General features: G+C 40.9%; 1 protein-coding gene across 1 annotated transcript in view; it reads left to right on the top strand.

Moving 5' to 3' along the window:
• Positions 1 to 22,692, top strand: part of LOC136875544 (serine-rich adhesin for platelets) — a 384,543-nt gene that overhangs the window by 352,430 nt on the left and 9,421 nt on the right. Inside the window, exon 2 of the mRNA XM_067149096.2 lies at positions 10,851 to 14,102. Within this exon, the coding sequence (XP_067005197.2) occupies positions 10,867 to 14,102 (3,236 nt within the window). The 5' untranslated portion in view covers positions 10,851 to 10,866. The remainder of the gene's footprint in view (positions 1 to 10,850; positions 14,103 to 22,692) is intronic.

Genomic DNA, 22,692 nt, shown 5'->3' with positions numbered 1-22,692 from the left:
AAATAAACGTTTTGAAAATGCCTTAGAGGAGGATGTATGTAACATCTATTCACTTTTAATTTCCATCCGTCGTCCATATACATCATCAAAAGTTTTTCTTTTGTTTTGTTAGAATGTTTCAAAGAGATTATTTATTGCTAACAAATTGATACATAAAGTAAAAAAGTAGTAGATCATTGCTAATAAATAAAATTCACAGGCTGTTTCCAGTCATTCGACCGGCCCATCTAGTGGCGAGGATAGGAATTGTGCCGGCCGCCGAAGCCTGTCTCACTCCTCTGGGGCAATGAATAGTGACTGACATATGAAATGAAATGATATTGGAGAGTGTTGCTGGAATGAAAGATGAAAGGGAAAACCGCAGTACCCAAAGAAAAACTGTTTGGCCTCCGCTTTGTCCAACACAAATCTCATATGGAGTGACCGGGATTTGAACCACCGAACCAAGCGGTGAGGGGTCAGCGCGCTGACGCCTGAGTCACGGAGACTCAGATCACTTCTCATACCAACCCATTATGTGAACATCTTGTGTTCATGGTGAGAGAGAGAGAGAGAGAGATTAATCACATAATAGTCTGAAGAACGAAGCATACAAGTTCATACAAGCAAAAATTAACCGTCAAAAGAAGAGTGATTAAGATTTTTCAAACATGCATAATACATTCAATGCTAGTTTCATCAAGCTCTGTTAGCGATTCGATATAATGTTAAACTGCTTTAACAGACCTTCGTGTCCGCCTCCGCAACGTAAAGGTTAGCGTCATTAGCTGCCGTGCATGGAGGCCCGGGTTCGATTCCTGCTACTGACAGAAATTTAAGAATGGCAGGAGGACTGGTATGTTGTTAAAATGGTACATGGAGCTCACCTGTCTGAAAAGAGCTGCACCACGTCGGGGTGAGGACGCACCCTCTCATTTAATTGAATAGGCCCTAATGCATTCGCGTACATTTTGTGTTTCGTGATCAGTTGGTCTATTTAGATTATATTTTCAATTCTGAGAGGCAATAAGTTGTCTTACGCAGAAGTATTCTTGATCTTTCAGACAAGCAGTTTTTGGAGCGATAAACAAGTTTTTTTTAATGTCGCACCGACACAGATAGGTTTTATGGCGACGATGGGATAGGAAAGGGCTAGGAGTGGGAAGGTAGCTGCCACGGCCATAATTAAGGTAAAGCCCCAGCATTTTGCCTGGTCCACGTGAAACCATCTTCAGGGTTGCCAACAGTGGGTTTCGAGCACGCTATCTCTCGAATACTGGATACTGGCTACGCTTAAGCGACTGCAGCTATCGGACTCGATGGAGCGATGTAGATGAGAAAAGCGAAGTAGAGGAGAGGTTAGAGTACCCTACAGGAAGAAATTCACCTTTGTCTCCTATGAAGCAATAATTGTTGATTGTATTGAGATGTTATGCAACGGGGTAATTTCATATCATTATGGGAGATAGCACAGATGTACACTGTGTTGAGTATTCAGCCCGAAGGCTGGTTTGATCCTCCACAACTCCGCCAACAGCTGTCATAGATAGCCTACGCGTCAATGAAGAGACATACTAGGGAAATGAGGAGTGAGGTAGTTTCCCGTTGCTTTCTTCACCGAGCCAGAAGTTGCTATTACATATCAGTCTGCCAAGCCCACTGAAATGCCCGCACCAACCGACCTATGAGCAATATTTCCAGACAATTTATAACAGGGACTGGCTGCATAAGGAATGGTATTACTAGCATCACTCATACCCCAGTCACTTTCATATTGTCAAAGCAAGGATGAGACTGAGACAGGTCAATGAAAGTAACAAGTTTATTCTATCCCGTAGCAGAAGACATAGTGCAATGTAAACACTAAATCTCGCCAGCAAAGGCATCATTGTAGGACAGAGGTGGATAAACTAATATTCCATTAACTTGTTACCTTGTAAGAAACATTTGTATTGAAATTTGAATTCAAAGAAAGATTATAATCGCATATAGCTTACACCATATAAATGGTAGGCCTAATTTCTAATATGATTGTGATAATTATTAATGATCTGTCCACCGAGCTCGATAGCTGCAGTCGCTTAAGTGCGGCCAGTATCCAGTATTCGGGAGATAGTAGGTTCGAACCCCACTGTCGGCAGCCCTGAAAATGGTTTTCCGTGGTTTCCCATTTTCACACCAGGCAAATGTTGGGGCTGTACCTTAATTAAGGCCACGGCCGCTTCGTTCCCACTCCTAGCCCTTTCCTGTCCCATCGTCGCCATAAGACCTATCTGTGTCGGTGCGACGTAAAGCAACTAGCAAATACATATATATATATATATATATATATATAGTCTATATATCTGTCCATTTAATAAAATTCAGCTTCAATGAAACCTCTGAATGGTAATGCGAAAGAGATGTCTCATACAATAACAAGAATGCTTTAAATCAAATTATCATTTCGTATAACGAGAGAAAGTAATATAACACGCTAAAGAAATTATGGTCGCTTACCGTGGTGCTCTGCATCACAGTTGTCGTCGTTACGAAGAGGCTCAACTTGGCTGCCGATGAATGCAATGATCTTTGATCCTGGAACAAATGTACCACCTGCAGTCTTGTACCGATCCAACTTGTCCTTTACTGAGTGAGCTGGCCGTGCGGCTAAGGTCACATAGCTGTGAGCTTGCATTCGCGAGATGGTTTTCCATGGTTTCCTATTTTCACACCAGGCAAATGCTGCGACTGTACTTTAATTATGGCCAGGACTGCTTCCTTCCCAATCCTAGCCCTTTCCCATCCTTCCTTCCTGCGACGTTAAACAACGTTTTCTTTCTTTCTTTCTTTCTTTCTTTCTTTCTTTCTTTCTTTCTTTCTTTCTTTCTTTCTTTCGTAATCCGGTTACCCTCCAGGGTTGGCTTTCCCTCGGACTCAGCGAGGGATCCCACCTCTACCACCTCAAGGGCAATGTCCCGGAGCGTGGGACTTTGGGTCGGGGATAAAACTGGGAAGGAGGACCAGTACCTCGCCCAGGCGGCCGCACCTGCTACGCTGAACAGGAGCTTTGTGGGCGAAGGGAATATTGGAAGGGATGGACGAAGAAGAGGGAAGGAAGCGGCGGTGGCCTTAAGTTAGGTACCATCCCGGCATTTGCCTGAGGGAGAAATGGGAAGTCTCGGAAAACCACTTCGAGGATGGCTGAGGTGGGAATCGAACCTGGGCCTTCGGGGGGGGGGGGCAGCTAATCACACTAACCACTACACCACAGAGGCGGACATGTTAAACAACTAGCAAAGAAAAAACCCCTAGCAGGTTTTTATTTGTTTTGCTAAGGCTGATGAATTCATTTGCTAACTCATTCCACGCCATTTCCTTTATCAATCAATCAATCAATCAATCAATCAATCAATCAATCAATCAATCAATCAATCAATCAATCAATCAATCAATCAATCAATCAATCAATCAATCAATCAATCAATCAATCAATTTTCATGTAGGGCTGCCAACCGGTTGGCAGATTCCCTAGCAGTTCTTTGCCTAGTCTCATATTAATTGATATCAAAGAACTTATTTTAACATTTCTCTTTAGGGCTATACCGCGTGTCATTTTTACATTATATCTATAACACTCCCGTATTTAGAAAGTAAATTGACAATACTGTATTTCCCCAACGAAGTTTTTTCCTGTCACCTTCCATTATAATTTTCTTCAGTGCGTAGTCTAATTTACTCGTCCTATTACCAAGTAAGTTCAATTTCAAAAGGGGCGTCTTATTCCGCGCTAACAAGAATACAGTGAAAAGTGACACGAATAACATTCTGCCCGGCACCGTTCAGAAGAGCGAAATAATGTTAATGCTAATGATAAAGAAAAGGGTTTCTGACGTCACGTTAGTTAACGAGCTTATTATAGTGTTATGTCAAATGCGATTTGCATAACTCTACCTTAAAATCTTAACACGATGTTAACTAACGCTCCATTAGCGGATTTTTAAAACAAAGGTTGATGGTTCTGGCCTTCGGCATATTAGTGAAATATTTATGGCAGAAATACATCCGAGGGAAGATCATGAGAATATTTTATTCAATAGATAACCACACTACCACTAATTCATTGAGGGAGCTTATATATTTGACGTGCATGAGTTTGGCTACTTCTTCGCTGATAATTTATGCGCTCCGAAGACCTACCTCGTCAGACACGTAATAATTCCAGGTGGATGTATTTACCCACTAAGAACTTCCGTGATGCTTGACCAACCATTAATAGTCGGCACCAATCTCAATCTAGAGATAGCAGCACTTTTTGCTGGTTGACTGTTTTTTTTTTTTTTTTTTTTTTTTTTTTTTTTTTTTTGCACATATCTTCAATTATCTCGCGAATGTGACTGATGCGTGGAGATAATTTATATCTAAATTGCTGTTAGTATGGGATGTTCTTTATGTACGTACAAACATTCACACTTAACGGTATAGTCTGAGCTACAATGTTGTAAACATTTCGATTTTACGCTGTTTAAATCGTCTGAGTGTCAATTTTCAGATGGCAAACAAACCAGAATTCTGTTTTGTAACGTATTCCTGAGTTTTAAATAATTTTGTTCAGTAAACATCGGATGTGGTACCCGAGAATTTTTACATGTCATAAGTACCGAATGGACTTTCGTCTACCTTTCAAACATCCGACTACCTTAAAGAAAGTATGTCTTCATATATCCAGTTTCGTCCGTTCTTTCGAAGATATATTGGAATGCCAGAGATAATGGAATTAATCCTGAATCTGCCATTAGAAAATAGCAGTAACATCAACTAAAATTTCCAATTTCATGTGTATTTCAGTGTATTCAGTGTGCTTTAATTCCTCCTCATGCATCGCTAGAGTGAGTGCTAATAAACCTCTGGATGCATATAGGGTCTCGCTTATAAACCCAGACCGTCCAGCGGAGTTTCTACTCTCCGAGACCTAAGCAAGAGTACGGGAGGCGAGCGCATAGTTCTAGACCTTGCAAGCAGCCTACGCGTGTTAATTTCAGCTGTTAACATGATGACACAGTTATAATTGCAACACCGTATTTTCGTATGTAAAATGTTATGTTAAGTACGAGTCGGCTCGACGTGTACGCGATGCATTTGTTCAGCAACTTCCAGGTGAAATGCCGCCTTCACGAGCAGATCCACGGAATTATAAATACATTTGAAACTACTGCTCAATAAAAATATGCGCGCGCACGAACGATTTTAACAGAGATCATGTTACGACGTAGATGTCATTGGTGCGAATCTTGAACGGTCACCGAATAAATCACTCACAAAGTTAGCACAACAAGTAGGTGTTTCGGTTTCTTCTGCACACAGAGCTACAAAGCTGTTACTCATCAACCTGTACAGCTTTGCACGGGCCGGTGGTGGTGATTATTGTTTTAAGAGGAAGTACAACTAGGCAACCATCCTCTATATAACACTAATCAGAGGCAAAAATGGAAGGGATCCGACACTTCGAAAAATGAAGATATCGGCCAAAGGAAGACAAGGGCCACGAAAGGCGCGAAGGTGAAAGACTCCCTAGCCCTCGAAAAGCTAATAGCGTCGGGGTCGGAAAGGAACAAGAGTTGACCAAGGGAGGTCGGATAGGATAGATGAAAGTGAGGAGCCTGGCACAAGTAAGTGAAAGCAATGTCAGGACTCAGCTAAGGGCCCCGTAGTTGCCAATCCACGCTCCAAAGTTCAGAGCCCCTAGGGCCCCTTTTAGTTGCCTCTTACGACAGGCAGGGGATACTGTGGGTGTTATTCTACCGCCCCCACCCACAGGGGGGTTTACACGGGCCCATTGTGTAAAACCTGCTGATCCTGCCACAAGAGTAAGACATTGTGAGTGGTGTCTTGCATCGTTGAATGATCGTGTGTTCGACCTACAGCTTGTGTTCTTTTCGGATGAGGCCTGGTTTCATCTTAATGGTCGTGTGAAGAGTCTTAAGTCTCGCTATTGGTGTGCAAAATATCCTAATGGCTTTATGAAGTTCCTCATTATGAAGGCTGACACTTCCAGCATCTTTTACAAAGTAAGATTTCATATAAGATTGTAAACACGCTTAAAGCAGGGTGGCCGCGCGCGACATAAGTTGGGCCGAGGCAGCTGCCGTAGCGCAGAGTACCCTGTATGTTTTGAAAGCCTGAGAAATGCCAAATGTTTGTCCTATTGTTTCTACTTCAAACTAGGGGCGTGAGATATCTTTGCATCAGACCCACTTACGTTATAACACGCATCTTCCTTAGTGACATCGCTTGATCAGGTTACGACGTAGAGACAGCAGCATACGGAAGTCTCTGTTGATTTCCGTTGTTTGAGAGTTGCAGATGGTCCTGGAATGGTCGTGACGGTGTTGCATGAAGCCATTGGCTCTGAGTGTATATACCTACTTTATGTTTATTGACCTCGCAGAAACTAAATTAACATAAATTACTTACTCTCTTCTAAAAACCTGTCCGGTTTTAATGGGTTTATCAATCGCAATGAAGACAGTGACTTTTACAACAGTAAGTCAAATCAGTTAGCAAGTAATCGAACATTATGAAATATAAACAAGGAATATTCAAACAGCTCTGAAATTCACACTTAAATGATAATTCACGTGATTTTATCCTGCATAATATTTAGGAAAACAAGCAAGTTTTTAAAACTTGAAAATACACATTTTATATATGATGATGTCATTATTTAATTCTTATTTTTGATTTTTAAAAGAATGCTATTTGTTTAACGTCCGTCCACTTCCTATAGGTTCTGAAGAGACGTTGTAACGTTGGAATTTTGTGTTTCTGTGTTTCTGAACGTACTGAAGTCAATGACATGAATTTCTCGCAGTCAAAAACCCTTAAACGTCACCGAACTCAGTGGGAATCCAAACCGCTATTTTAGGAATAGTAGGGCGACGACTGACTGCCCGTGAGTCGGCGGTTTAAGAATTTCCCCAAAACTGCCTGTAAGCGAGTCACTTCAGCACTAATTACACCATGAAATAACATTACTATGACCACCTCCTAGTATACAGAGTAACGGCCCTTCGCAAAACGGAGAGCAGCTAGACGTGCTGGCAATGACTGTCAGGTGCTAATAGGTCTCCACGGATATCTGGAGCCATGTTTCTCCACAATGAAGGGTGCGTGGCGAGCAGGACGTTCGAGGCGGTCCCACAGATGTTCAGTTGGATTGTTTAGGAGCCAGGGAATACCTTCGAAATCTTGATCGTGCTGTTCCGGTCATGTGCGGACACTTCTAGTCATATGTCAAGGTGCATTATTGTGCTGGAATATAGTATCCTCTCGCGGAAAGACAACTATCATGAACGGCTCGACGTGATCACCGAGGATGGATTCAAGAACCAAATCGATCAAGAGTGCCTTCCACACGGATGATGAGACCGAGAGAATGATGCGAGAACATTGGCCAGACAATACCACTGTGTGCACCGGGCGAGTTGGCCATGCAGTTAGGGTCGCGCAGCTGTGAGTTTGCATCGGGAGATAGTGGGTTCGAACCCCACTGTCGGCAGCCCTGAATATGGTTTTCCGTGGTTTCCCATTTTCACACCAGGCTGTACCTTAATTAAGGCCACGGCCGCTTCCTTCCCACTCTTAGGCTTTTCCTGTCCCATCGTCGCCATAAGACCTATATGTGTCGGTGCGACGTAAAGCAACTAGCAAAAAAAAAAAAAAAAAACACTGTTTGCGTCCAGCAGTGGAGTTGCAAAGTGTTGGTTCTCCACGTTTCTCGCCGATACGCTGACGTCCGTCCGTTCTATGCAGCTGAAAATGTGACTCGGAGAAGGCTACACTTCGCCCATGAGAAGAGTACCAGTCGCTATGCCGTCGAGCATATTCCGGTCGTTTTCCTCGATGCACGTGTGTTAGCATGGTTTCAGTCGCCCTCCATCTGCTCCGGAGCCCCATTAACTGTTGTTATAGAAATATGTCTGGATAGCCCGTGGTTCATTTCGACGGTGAGCTGTTCCACTGTAACCTGTTGGTGGGCCTTCAAGCACCGTCGTAGTCAGCGTTCACCTCGGACATCGTCCGTCTCCATGACTAAATGGTTAGCGTGCTGACCTTTCGTCACAGGGGTCCCGGGTTTGATTCCCGGCAGAGTCGGGAAATTCAACCATACTTGGTTAATTTTACTGACACGGGGGCTGGGTGAATGTGTCTTCTTTATCATCATTTCATCCTCATCACGACGCGCAGGTAGTCTACGGGCGTCAAATCAAAAGACCTGCATCTGGCGAGCCGAACTTGTCCTTGGTCACTCCCGGCACTAAAAGCCATACCGGTACGTCATTTCATTTACCTCGGACATCAATGGTGCGTGGAGCTCCGCAGTTTCCTTGACAGTCATTCCTAATGGTGCCATTCGTCCGCTCACGATACATCTTTACCACAGAAGTACGTGAACAGTTCACAAACGTCGCTGTTTCCGAAGTGTTGCGATATTCGCCCTTAGAATTGCGACACTCGGTGGCATATAAGGCTTCAGGTCATACTGCTCTTGTGTAGTGGCGGTATCTGGCTTGCCATGAGATCTACTTAGACTGATAAGTGGGTTTACAGAGGTGAAAAGAGTTTCCGTAACTATGACCCCATGTTTTAGAGCCTCTTTCTGTGGTGCATTAAGGGAAATTATTTCCCCAAAATACTTTAAAATAATGTTTTTGTTCGATTTTTCTATATTTGATATCGTGAAATTGGATATTACGGTTGTCAGACATCATTACCTCAGTTTTTTAATAGGAAATTCAGGGAACGCCTTCTACTACTTTTCCTAACGATTCAGCCTGGAGACGGGCAATGTTGAGGTCATCTGCCATTATTATTATTATTATTATTATTATTATTATTATTATTATTATTATTATTATTATTATTATTATTATTATTTCTGTAGTTAATAAGATGCCGCAAGTGCACGATCGTCACAAAAGCTCATCCTCATCTACTCTGCCTCTAATTCTGCAATATTAAGACTTCCAGGAACCGTTCAGATACCAGCAGGCAAATCAGTACTCTATAATTGCTGGATACCTCGTTTACTTAGCTAGAAAACTCTGGTCTGCATATTCATGACGTGGTTTCTCTTAACACATGACCAGATTATATAGTATTGGATATGAGTTTCAGATTTATGATTCGGTAGTCAGCTCTGTACCCTGATCGAAGAATCGTTGTTACCTCAAAAATGTGCGAGGCGAACGGAGAAATACCTTACTTCCTTTATCGCTGAACCCTACAGCCTCCTTGTTATTGCTGTTCCATTGAAGGGTTGAACTCCCTAAGTGGAAGAAAGAAATATGTCCCACTTTTGATCCTGAGGTCACGGGCTCGATATCTGTCTATGTAGTTGATTTTTACAGTAAATATGTTCGTAATCTATTTCTTGGTGTTGATGGTTATTGTTTTAACGGAAACAAAAGAGAGAAAACGATCCCCTTTTAATAATTCTTCATATTATTATTATTATTATTATTATTATTATTATTATTATTATTATTATTATTATTATTATTGTTATTATTATTGGGCCCCGAAGACTAAAGGTAGTAAGCCTAACTCTTACTCGGTTTCGATTCCTGGCTAACACTCAGGGGTATTTGCGTGAATCTGTGGGCTTGTTTGAGGACCACTCAGCCTACGTGAGAATAATAATTGAGGAGCTGTCTGCTGGTGAGATAGCGGCCCAGGTGTCGGAAGCCAAGAATAATACACGAGTGAATTAATTACGCTGATCAGGCGTTTTCTCGTAATCTGCAGGCCTCTGGGCTGGGCAGCGGTAGCTTGGTATGCCAAATCCCATCAGGACCGTAGTGCCGTGGTGCTTATCTCATCATTATTCGTTTTTTCACAACGTTTTTCGGCCTCTTAGAACCACGGTAATCACTTGTCGTGTCGAACGTAGGGGTATTTATATGAAGTTTGCCCTCACTTTGCCAGCAGCCAGCCTTGCGACGTTTGTGAGTTCTGTTGCACACGAAGGGAGGGCCGAGAAGACGACCACTGTGTCACTGGATCGCCTTCTTATAGGCAGCAGGCAGGCTGCTGATAGGGCACAGTTAGAGCCATCTTAATAATGCAGATAAACAGGGTAACCTACCAGTCCCCTAAAGGAATTTATCGTGGCAATATAGCGTTCCATAAATTCTTGCTAGATAGCGTGCAGTATGGTGCAAGAAATGTAGGCTACTTGCAGGTGATACAATAGAATAAATCTCATTCACGGTTACACCAAGTTTGAGTTTTTGGTGTTACTGGTAGATGACACGCAGGTTAAAAGTAAGTAGGGTAGACTAAATACAGGATATGCCGTATTTTCACGTCACTATTATTATTATTATTATTATTATTATTATTATTATTATTATTATTATTATTATTATTATTATTATTATTATTATTACTATTATACTTTTGTATGACCAAGTTCAATAGCTGCAGTCGCTTAAGTACGGCCAGTATCCAGTATTCGGGAGATAGTAGGTTCGAACCCCACTGTCGGCAGCCCTGAAGATGATTATCCGTGGTTTCCCATTTTCATACCAGGAAAATGCTGGGGCTATAACTGGATTAAGGCCACGGTCGCTTCCTTCCAACTCATAGCCCTTCCCTGTCCCATCGTCACCATAAGACCTATCTGTATCGGTGCAACGTAAAACAACTAGCAAAAAAAAAAGTGTATGTGTATGAAGTTCTGTTACAGACATATTACGAGGTACAAAGCATAGCGCTCGGTACCTTATGAGATTTTATGAGCATTTTGTATCTCTAGTCCAATAAATACAACCGGTATTTGTGCTGTATAAGACCCATGTCTGATGAGAATGTTCTTTATTTCGTTTCAGGCACTGATCTTCTGCCATGAACACCAGCGCCACGACGCCAGAACGCCTCCCTACTAGTGGGGGCATGGCATCGTCATCTCCGTCGTCTCCTTCAACATCTCGGACCGGTTATTCGTCGTTTCAGCGCCAGAGCAGCGAGAGAGTGAAGCGTTCCTCTGTGCAAAGTATCGTGAGCAATCTGCAAGGGGAACAGTCTGCCTCGGATCGCTTATCTCATAGCCAGTCATTCATAGAACGTTTGCAACAGAATCTGTCCACGAAGCTACACCCCGCTACTGTGGAAACTCTTCGAAGTAGTTACACATCACACACGCCTTTGTACCCCGCTGCTAGGGTCGTCACTACTGTGCAGCAGACTCTTCTTGTAAACAGTACCTCTGTGCAAAGCCCAGGCTCCTCCCTGTCGGAGTCAGTAGCTGTAAAACCTGAGCAAGTCTCGGCTGTTTATACCGAGCCTGAAGTACCAGAAAAGGTAGAAGTTCAAGACAAAATTTTATCAGCTTCATCGACTAAGCATTCGATGAAAGGAGTTGTTTCACCAGACTCACCAAGTAGGGACTCCCGTGAAGCATCAAGTAAGCAGTCTTGTGAAGACCGTACTCTTCCGGAGTCATCAAGGAAGGACTCGCGTGAAGATAGTACACTTCCAGAAATCCAACAGAGGCCAGATAGAAACGCACCTAAAAGTTCTCAAGTTAATTCTACACGCGATTTTTCAGAGCGAGATACTTCGTTGCCGGATTCAACCAGAAAAGACATTCAGGCCAAGAGTACAACAACAGAGTTATCCAACGGAGGGAAATTTATTGATTCGGTTGATTCAGAATCCACTCAGAAAACAGATCCAGTGGGAAACACCTTCTCACAATTGTCTAAGGAAGAACCAATTAATAATTCCTCGTTTCCTGACTCCCCTAGGAAAGTAACACGAATATCCGTCTCGCAGGAACAACAAAAAATAAGATATTTTCTAGGGGATATTCTTGAAGGTTCTAAAGAGAGTCCAAGAGGGGAGAAAGATAAAAATACCACTGAAAAAAGTTCCGAATTGGAAAGGAAAGCACATGGTGGTACTAATTCCACAAAACATAATCTGCAACAAGGACTAGAAAAGAAGTTGAACTCAGAAAGTGTGAAAAAGGAATCTGATAAAGCACCAGAGCTTCATAATCATAAAATAATTGGAACTGTAGTAGACACGCCTAAAGATACTGAGGAAGTGAAAAAGGCTCACCGAGTTTCTTGGACCACGCAACTCATCGAGAAGTTGTCAGAGGAAGAAAGTCGAAAGAAGGAGAAGATAGAAGAACAGGTGTCTGTTGCTAAACAAAGCAGACGTCTTGTTCGTTATCCTGGCCAGAAAGACTTCGTACCAAACCATACCCCTGCTATAGCCCGCAAGCGTTCCGTCAGTCCACCGCCGCGTCCACAGCCCACTAAACCTCTTCCTCCACCGCCAAAGCCTCGAACACAGGAATCGCAGGCATCTTTCACCAACGAGAACTCCAAAGACGGCTACGCTGAACTGATAAACGAGCTAGTGAGCTCTCCGTACCCTGTGTTCTCTCCGGAACCAGCACATTCCGACGGAACTCGCTTTGAATTCACTAGTCCAAGAAGTGATTCCACGGATACTAACCAGAGCTCGACGTATAGCCCAAATAGTAGTACTGTAAGCAATTCAAGTAATCAATACAGTCCTGCTAGTAGTACTATTAGCTACAGAAGCTCATACAGCTCTCCTGGTGGGCCAAGTAGCTACAGCTCTGTTGCTGACAGAAGTAGTGTTTCCCAAAGTTTCAGTCCTGCTGCTTACAGACATAGTACTTCTAATAGTAATAGCCCAATTACTAGCAGAAGTAATACCTTCAGCAGTTTCAGATCTTCTAGTCCAATGAGTAACAACAGTCCACTCAGCCCACGGGGCAGCTTCAGTCCAATCGGTCCCAATAATTCCTTTAGTCCTAAAAATTCTAGCAATTCAGTTGGTCGCAATAGTCCTGTTGTTCTCCTCAATAACATTGATTCTAGACACTCTTCTAGTAGTCCAGTGACATTGAAACAGAACAATGTCAGTCACTACGGCAATATTGATCCCAGACGGACCAGTAGTCCCATTCAACCTAGAGGCAGTAAGACCGACATTGGGCCCATCTATAACAATGTTAATCCAAGGAGAACTGATAGTCCTGTTGTTTTAAGGAATGCCAGCGCAGAGAATAGGACTGACAACTCGAGGAGCGTTAGAGATGATGAAAATATATACAGTAACATAATACCTAGAGAACGAGAGGTGATGGCATACAATGGGCCGAGCGGTCTTGACAGTCCAAGAAGTACCAAGAGTGATATTGGGCCTGTCAACAGGAATGCACTTTACACTGTTGTCGAACGTAGTCGCACTCCTAAGCCAGGTAATCAGAAGCGAGTCAGTGCTCCGTTAAGTCCTCAGAGTACTGAAAATATTAGCCCCATTACCTCTTATAGCACCGTTGATCCAAGACGTGCCAAGAGTCCTATCAACCCTCGCATTGTGAACAAAGCAGGTAGTCCCGCTGGACCTCATAGCCCCAGCAGTTCCAACATCACTGATAGTCCAGGCAGTCCTACTAGTTCCATCAGCCCGCCTGGTGTGTACGGCTCTATAAACCAAAGACGCACTAGCAGTGGCCCTCGAAGTCCTTCAGATCATTTGAGCCCAGTAACAGTGCACCGTGCAAGCAGCCCTGCTGGTATACGGAGCAGTAGCGTTCCTAGCAGTCCACGGCACAGTGGCGCATCACCTTCTATGAGTGAGCGCCGTTCTGGAGGATTACGCCGACTCTTGTCTCCATTTTCTGGATCTCAAGATCAGCAACGGAATTCGAGGAAAGGTGAACGTAGAAGTGAAGAACATCGCCCATTGGTGGGTGACTCGCGGGTATTCCCCGTCCAGCCCAAACCAGTCGTAGAGACTGCCTTCCTGAGCGACTCGCCTGTTCAACAGAACCAGTATAACCTCTCGCGATCACAGGGACGATCTAAGAGTGTCAGTCCTAGCCGAGGGAAGGCTCGTTCTTCTACGCCAGATACTTCGCTTGTCTTGGAGGAACGTCTTCACCAGATCCGCAGGGAGCTCTCTCCATCTGAACAACGTCCAACGGAAAACTACTATGCTGGTCGTCGTAATGATGTGAGATACCAGTCACTGCCTGTGTCCAGTCGCGGTAGACCGCCATCACAGCGACCAATATACCAGAATTGGGAGAAACGGTGAGTAAGAGTATTTCAACATATATCTCTGTAGGCTATTTTAGCTGTAGCAATATTTTATTAATATGGCCTGTTAATTTAGTTACTATGTTCATTGAGGCAAATATCATCAACCTAGTTGATGATGTGATAAATGGGAAAGAAAGAATTTAGAAAAAATCTCTCCTGCTCTTTCCATGCTCACGAACACATTTTAAGGGCGTGGCAGCTGAATTTCATAACCGCAGGCTTCTCACAAAGACGGCCGCGTTTCGTTTCGCAACCAATTTGTGAGAGCCTTTTAAAATTAAGCGTCACGTCTCTGTGTTTCGAATTAAAAGTAAAACTCGAAATCTCGTGGGCATGATCATAATGTCAATAGTCTCTCAAAAATTAACCACTCGCACATCCTTTCTCTGATTATATCCTAGCACACTCAAAGGCCCGCCGTAAAATGACTGAACAATACAATACTGATTTGGGCAAATTCTTAATTGCACAAGTCAGAATATTTTGCTGCAATTACAAAGGCGTTTTGTTGATCGACAGTATATTTTATGAACTTCTCAGAACGTACTGATAATTTACAATCTCGCTGACATGTCTTGGGATTTACAGTGCTTGGTTTCGGGGCAGAGATAGAAGATAGAGGAGAGAAGTGACAATTTAGTCGTGAACCAAACACCAGCAATTGAAAATATGCCAAGGCTGGATTATTTCAGAGCTTTTATATCCATGTATTTTGACACAAATATAAAATTATTTCGTGAGGATCTAACATAATTGAATCGTCTCGAAGATAATAACGATGTAACATCTATTCACAAACAATTAAGATGACTACATTGGAATTTAGAACACTTATTTACCTTAATTTAATTAAAAACTTATCTTATTCCTTCGGCTCCGGGATTGGATTATGTCTGCCTAGACATCTGCGGCTCGAGTTTGGCGTTCACATTCTGCTGCTGGTTATCGGGATGCTCCGGGATATGCGGTCGTTCGTTGCCGCCATCTTAGCTTAGCCTCCTCCGGACAATCTCACCATAGTCTTCTTAGAATTGCATGGCAGACAGATATTTCGCAATTAGGATACAAGGATGTATATATGAAGTTAGTTGTGACATTAAGTTGAATTCAAAACCTTCTAACATTACAGTTTCATTGATAATTCTTTTATCTCGGATTTAATCCTAATAACGTTTGCTGATCACCCATATGTCTACCCTTATTTCAGCTTTATATATCGTAATTACTGTTTTAGAAGTTCAGTTAGCTATTACCGCGTTATATTGAATTCCTTTCTTTCTAACTGAGTCAAGGCCTAGTCTTCGCCGTGATGAAACTTCAGTATATGAATTTCCTTTATAATTTTCTTATTTCGTAGATGCAATTACTGCTATTGTAATTATATGTTCTTTAGCTACTTCTGACGTTGCGAATCTTTATTCTTCTACTGATTTCCTTCTAAATCTTGAATTTATATATGCGTATCTAGCCTCTTCAAATTTGCACGTCCTCTCTTGAAGATCACTTTTACATTTATCATTTTGCAATAGTCCAGTGTTTAACAATTCTGAGTCTTGCTTTGTCTCAGCCACTGCCATGTTGATCGTTACTATTCCTATCTCGTGCTATATCATATCTCCTTGATGTGAATGGTTAAATTTAGGCGTTGTATTTAAATTTTATATCGGAAATTGCGACCATCTTAACACCGCTGAATTATAATCTTAGGAGGACAGCGAAATGACACAGTACTGACTAAATGTTTTAGCATCAGAATGTTAACAGGTGTCTTGACGGAGTTACTAACTTCAGACTTCAGAACTGGCAACGTTCTCTGATATAAATTTCGATTTATGGAGGAGCCATAACTGCTTCAGTGGTTTCTTCAAAGTATTTGCATCACCCGAAACCCTTTGGACACCTGGCTTAGTTTTCGGCATAATATAAATAAAATAAAGACAGGAAAAGTGAACAAAGTAAGGAACGATTTTGTGTGATCCCAGATACAATGGGATACACGCTTCATCAAATCTTGTTCCCTAAGTTGCAGGTTATAATAAATCATGTATGTCAACATAATCATTTATTTACCTGATCATACACGCTGCAGTTTATAGTAAGAGAATTAATTTTGTCTATGTATTACAAAGCACATAGTTTTGTTTCTGCTTTACAAAGTATACAAAAACTAACCATATTATATACTTTCGATGCTAAACATTTTGTTTGTCTCCGGCATCCATACATGTTAATATAAAGAATCGGAATTATCGGACGTGCTACCTAAAGGCATTTTCTACAGTTGGATTGAGATTAAGTTCGCTAGGTAACAGCACAAATCAGAACAAGGTACAATATCCTCAGGGTACAAAATTCTTTCCTTGATTAAAATAATATCCTTGAGTGGGTGCATTTTAAATATAAAGTTTGGTACAAAGTTGCTTTCCCGTTATAAGCTTACATAGGACAGAGGGAAAGGAACACAGACTGGCTATGTTGGCACTTTGGTCTTCAAATAGTCTAACACGTGTAAAACAAAAAAGAGAAAAACGTACAGCGAATTCGAATAAACCCTCCATTTAAATATTATATTCTGAAATGAAATTTCTACTATCAATTAAATACGTAATTTAATCGGTACCAAATATGTTTCTTTTAATACCAATATTAATACGAGCAGCAGCTCTTGAATAATTGATGCTTATAGAAAGAATGAAAATTCTTAATTTACTCATTTTAGAAATACTATTTTTTTAAACGCAGACCTTCGGAGGCACATAATTAATTGAAAAGTGAGTTCTATAGGAAATCTTTTCAGATGAGTCAGTTAATCGTCACCACGCTGCATGATTGTTCTACTCCTTTGGGAATCCTCCAACAGAGAAGGATTTCAGAATTGTACGCAGGGATAGCTAAAAATTAGGTAAAAACTTCTCCCACTGTTAGTGAGTGAACATACCGTTGCCACGTGTATTATATCTGTCTTTAACATTTCTGCTGCGAGAAGAGTTCTGTAATGTGAATTGTTCTCTCTGTAAAGCAGAATCAGCTAGAATTGAACTCTGTGGTTGTAATTAGAATAATCCTTTTTCCACGTAAATTAAAACGTTCCAGGCTCGGAAGCACGGTGGCATTTTAATCACATGCAAGCCATTGGTACTTGACTTCTAATAACATTTTACATACTATATGTGCGTGCGGTGGTGTTTATAAAACTGCATAATTTTAACTAATTATTGGGTTTAAATACTAATGGATAGTTCATTTAAATGAATCCTCTTATAGCAGCCTGAAATGGATGTGAAATTTTTGACTGTGATGCTTGCTTATTCCGATATTTCGACTTCATATATTTTTTGTCATTTTTGTCATTGTGTATGTTGAGGTAAATTAGATAAATCTGGACTTATATGCAGGGTGTCCCAGGGGGGATGGTGAATATTCAAGGATTTGGCAGAAACGATCATTTGAAGAAAATAACTTTATATGGTCATATGCCCTGTTTCGAATAGTTTTCGGGATAGAACACTTTTAATACACATCTGTTTTGGGCTAGCGGGGTGCAAGTATATATCTTATCCATCCAACCTCTCTGACGTTTTATTCTAGTCCTACCTACTTCGTTGCTTTCAATGTCTTTGCTTGGGTTGTCTTTCTCCCATTAAAGTAGCCTGTTGAACGCCCAATTGCCCATTAGTGTGTTGTAAGAGAAGTAGTGCGAGGGATTGAGACTCTACTAGAGAGAAGCATCGGTTAACTGTGTTTGTACACGCACTAGCTAAAATGCAAAACATATACATTAGTGAAGAATATGTAGATATTGAGTGTGTTTACGGCTTCTGCGATCAACTTGTGAAAATTCAAATTTATAATTCCACCTTTACAGTATTGTAATTGTCTATATTGAAAAGACTACATTAGACTATATTCGTGATGCATGTTTCTTCCTATTATAGGACATCTTCAGTCACACACACAAACATTGAAAATAAGGTGAGGATACGTTAAAATTGGTTGATGAAAAATCCTTAAATCTTGTGACGCGGCGTGTTGGCGTTGTGTCAATCTTGAATCTTAAAATGGTGCAATATGAACATGATATGAACCATGAAGTCCAGATTAAAATGCAGTTATATGCGTAGAATTGCCCCAATATAAAACAACATGAGTGGCTATGCGAATAAAATTATAAACATATTGTACATAAAGTAGTGTGATGATAATGCCACATTAATATAGCTTCCTTGATTAGATGAAGAAGGTGGAGTTATGTTGACGCAAGTTGAACTTGATTGTGTGTTGACCATATGGGCCTAAAAAGAAAAAAAAATATGAGTGAACTAATGAAGAAATGTAATTGAAATGTAAACTGAGTGCCCATCTGGTCACTCACCTCCTTGCCCGTCCTGCGTCGACCACTCCACTTAAGTGTTAAAGCTAAATGAGTGACGCCCTCGAAGGCCGTTGAGGACTGACTAGTCTTTTCAATAAAGGCAATTGCAGTATTGTAAAGGTATTATTATAAATTTTCTCAAGTTGATACTTTTTGACAATACGAGCTCTAATATGAAATTTATTACGTGCAAGGTTTCTGCGGAGGTGGTACTCCTGCTACTGTCGAGGAATACTGTCGGCGCTTTCCGACACATCGAATTACATCGACTTTCTGCACGTATCGATGCTTGTTGTTTAAAGGGGCCTAACATCGAGGTCATCTGCACGTATGAGTATGCCACAAACACGTATATGGCGAACATTACACGCGGAAACCCATTTCAAAACGTCAAGTAGGTTGGGTGGGCAGGACACATACGTGCGCGCCAATAACGAGAAAACAAATGTACATTAAAGGGGTACTATCTCGAATCCGTTCGGAACAGGGCATATGTCAACATGAAGATTTTTGCTTCAAATGATCGTTCCTGTCATATCCCTCAATATTGACCATTCATTCTGGGACATCCTGTATAATAGCAGAATATCATCCATAATTTCCAAATGATTATTATAATAAATGTTTTTGGATGTATCATTTTATCATATTAATTGGATATTACGTATTATTGCCGTCACTCAACTTGAAAAAGTAATCACATATATTGACAACTGACACATGCCGATGTCAGTAATGCATCCGTGTGATGCGTGCCTTATTTTCTTAACCATCGGTGTCCAATATTTTCTCAGGCAATAAACTAATCTTCTGGTAGCAGAGGAGTTGTCCGGCTGCATTATATAAAGTATTGTTCATGGTGGTGCGATTTTATTCTAATAAGTGAATTAGTAAGTGAGTTGAACAGTATGGATGCTGTTGATAGGAAAGTTATGATGGGTCACTTCGATATCAAACTGACAGGTATTATTCAGAAAACGGGTAAAAACCTTGAATGGCCTTTCAACAAAGAGAAATTACAGCTTATTAATTGATAGTGTTTACATCCAAATCAAACGGTAAAATGCCAGAAGAATGGCAAGACTGGAGCGTATTGAGATATCGTGATACATTTCAGACGAAATATTCAACAGTTAAACATACATTTTAATATTTTGGGTGTAATTCATTGGGTTTAAAATACTTCTTAGATACAGGTACTATTTTTTCTGTCAATATTAAGCATATTTTACATGAATAAATGTTCAATTACTTTATATTAGATATATTTTCAATAATCTTGCACTTACATTTCTCATTCTCAATAAACTTCACAGTTATTGTAATTTGTACAATGAAATATGTGGCTGAAGGGATGTATAATTCAGGAATGAAGGAAGGCAAGGCAAGGGTGTATTCTGCCCGCAGGCAGGTCCGAACCTCCGCAGAGGTGTGCCTGAACCGGAGTTTACGTACGGTAGAGTGGCCAGTTCGTTTCCGCTTCTCCATTCCCTTACCCCTACCAACAGCGCGTGGTAACCCATCCAAATCTCGACCACGCCCTATGTTGCTTAACTTCGGAGATCTCACGGAATCCGGTGTTTCAACATGGCTACGGCCGTTGGCTATTCAGGAAGGAATGTGTTCTTAAATTTTACACATAATATTACGATAGCCCTGTGTTCTAATCTAACACTAGGTCATACTATTTAACTGTCTAAATCTAACTGTGAACATAGAAGAGTATATATTGAGCTGAGCTACGGCATGTGAACTAAATGTAGTATATTTTACATCTCTTTAATCTTAAGCATTCATTAATCTTCGAGGCGTACATGGAGAAACGTGTTTGCATTAAAGAACCATATCGAAGGTAGATGAGGAGGCACTTTAAATTCTTTAACTGTAAAAAAAATATTAAGGAATCTATTTTCAACGAAAGTGAACTAGAAGGACTTTTCAATTTCTTCTGGCTTATAGGCCTCTCGATGTTCGCTGCAAACACAGTATACACAAAAATTAAAATTTAACATACATTCAAACATAAAAGTTTGCACAGGTGGTTACTTTAATGAAACAGTTGCTTCTTAATAATAATAATAATAATAATAATAATAATAATAATAATACCAGTTCCATTTTTTCTCTCTGATTAGTGTCTATAAAGGACGATTGTCTAGTTATACTTCCTCTTAAAACACTACCACCACCTGCTTTAGCGCATCAATTCTCACAGACAAACCAAAAGCAAAAGCTTGATTCAGCAGTCTTCTCCGAACTCATGAGAGAATTGGAAATTATGTTACTCACTAGTCGCTGTGGTTTGATATGGCCAGAAAACACACACACGCACTCTCTCTCGCAGTATCATTAGCAAAGGACTGCATTCTGTATATGATCAGGGCATTTGTTGCTTTGACTACATTTTCGGGAAGAAGTCAAGATCTAGGACGTTTGTATGACTACCATGCAATATTTTTTTCCAATGTGCTTCCCAAATTGTATTGACTAATTACCATCGAGATATGTCCCCTTCTTAAAACATTTCTAAAGCTGACCTATTATGGTTCCTAGGAATCACGTACTGCGGCTATAATATATCAACATCGGGGACATTCACTCACGCTATTTAATTGTTCACTAGCGTTTCCTGTCTTTTTGCTTCCGAGTTCTGTTAACTAACTCGTCACCGAGTCCTGTGTTAGGTAGGTTTGAAGGACCATAGTAAAATTTAAGTTTAACGCTCTTCATGGCTGCGTATCCTACCGTACTTGGTTCGATTCTCGCCTTCTATGCTCAAAAGTAGCGGAATTACATTTCGCTGAAACTGGTTAGCGTTTAATAGTACTTAAGACTCGTGTCCGTAGATTTATAGGTCAAAATACTGGCAATCCAGCATCTCGTATAATTGGTAATATTTGCTATTAGTACTACTACATAATTATATAGCAGTGATGGTGGCGGTGATTACTGTTTTAAGAGGAAGTATAAATTGGTAACTCTCCTCTATTAACACTGATCAGAGGCAAAATGAAAAAGGTGTGACACTTTTCAGAATTAAGTTATCAGTAAAATAAAGGAGAGCGCCATGAAGGGCGTGAAAATGAGACTCCCAAGGCTTCGCAGAGGAAGGTATTAAGATATCATGATAAACTTGACTTTTACCTCTTAAATAAACAAAATTATTAGTGCAGATTATATATTTAAGAGGAGGTATAAATGAGCAACCATCCTCATAACTCAGCAGACACCGATAGTTCACATTCCACCACCCTTTATCATTTAAACCATCAAATTTAAACTGTATTTCACGTTCAGGATTTTAGCCTTGATGCTAACACCCATATCAACTGAAAATAAAATCTTAAACTAATTAATAATTGAAAATAGTCGGAATGGAGTGTATGTTCTAAATAATGTAGTGATCTAGATTGTAACTGTATCTTAGGAACTATTCAACAGCATCCATGATCAAAGTTATAAATAATAATATCCTTCAACTACAACTGGACAGTCTTAGACTGCCTAACCAAGGTATAATTATACAAGAGGCCTTCCTTTCGACTATCTAATTGACGCAGGTTGACTCTGGTTTCCTGCCGCACGAGTGAACACGAAAACAACCACGGAGTTCGTCATGTTGACGCATGCTGCATTGCGAGTTGAGCATTTATCTAGAATTGAAATTGCTCATCTACGAACGAAACTAGTATTTTGGGAACCTGAAACTTAATGCTCACCCTTGATCTACCGACACTCTTATGTTGCTCGATAAGATGTACCAGAAAAACAAATATTTCATGTACGATGCCGCTAGGTGCAGACTCATTCCCTGTGCGGTCCGCACTCACTAGATATAAGATGCACGTCCAATAATGTCCCTAGTAGCGCTGTTAACGGAGCGGTTGTTTACGGAGTGGATGCTCCGGATGCTTTCAATCGGTGCCTCCGGAGAGCCTCCGATTGAATTTCAAGCGCTAGTGTGAACTTGGTACGGGAGAAATAAACGAGTATTTGTACAGGATATTATAACATTTTCGCTATTAATGTGAGAAACTACGCCCCTCCGTAAATACTTTAGTTATTAGGCGATATTACAGAAAGCACTCTTACGTTCAAGCATAGCCTAATAATTATGTAACAGAACCTCCGATTGAATTACAAGCACGTAGTGTGAACTTGGTACGGGAGAAATGAACGAGTATTTTCACAGAAATTTATAACTTGTCA

The sequence above is a fragment of the Anabrus simplex genome, chromosome 6, assembly GCF_040414725.1.
Source record: "Anabrus simplex isolate iqAnaSimp1 chromosome 6, ASM4041472v1, whole genome shotgun sequence".
NCBI classification, from domain to species: domain Eukaryota; kingdom Metazoa; phylum Arthropoda; class Insecta; order Orthoptera; family Tettigoniidae; genus Anabrus; species Anabrus simplex.
Note: the sequence above shows the minus strand (reverse complement) of the source record. Positions and strands in the feature narration are given on the sequence as shown.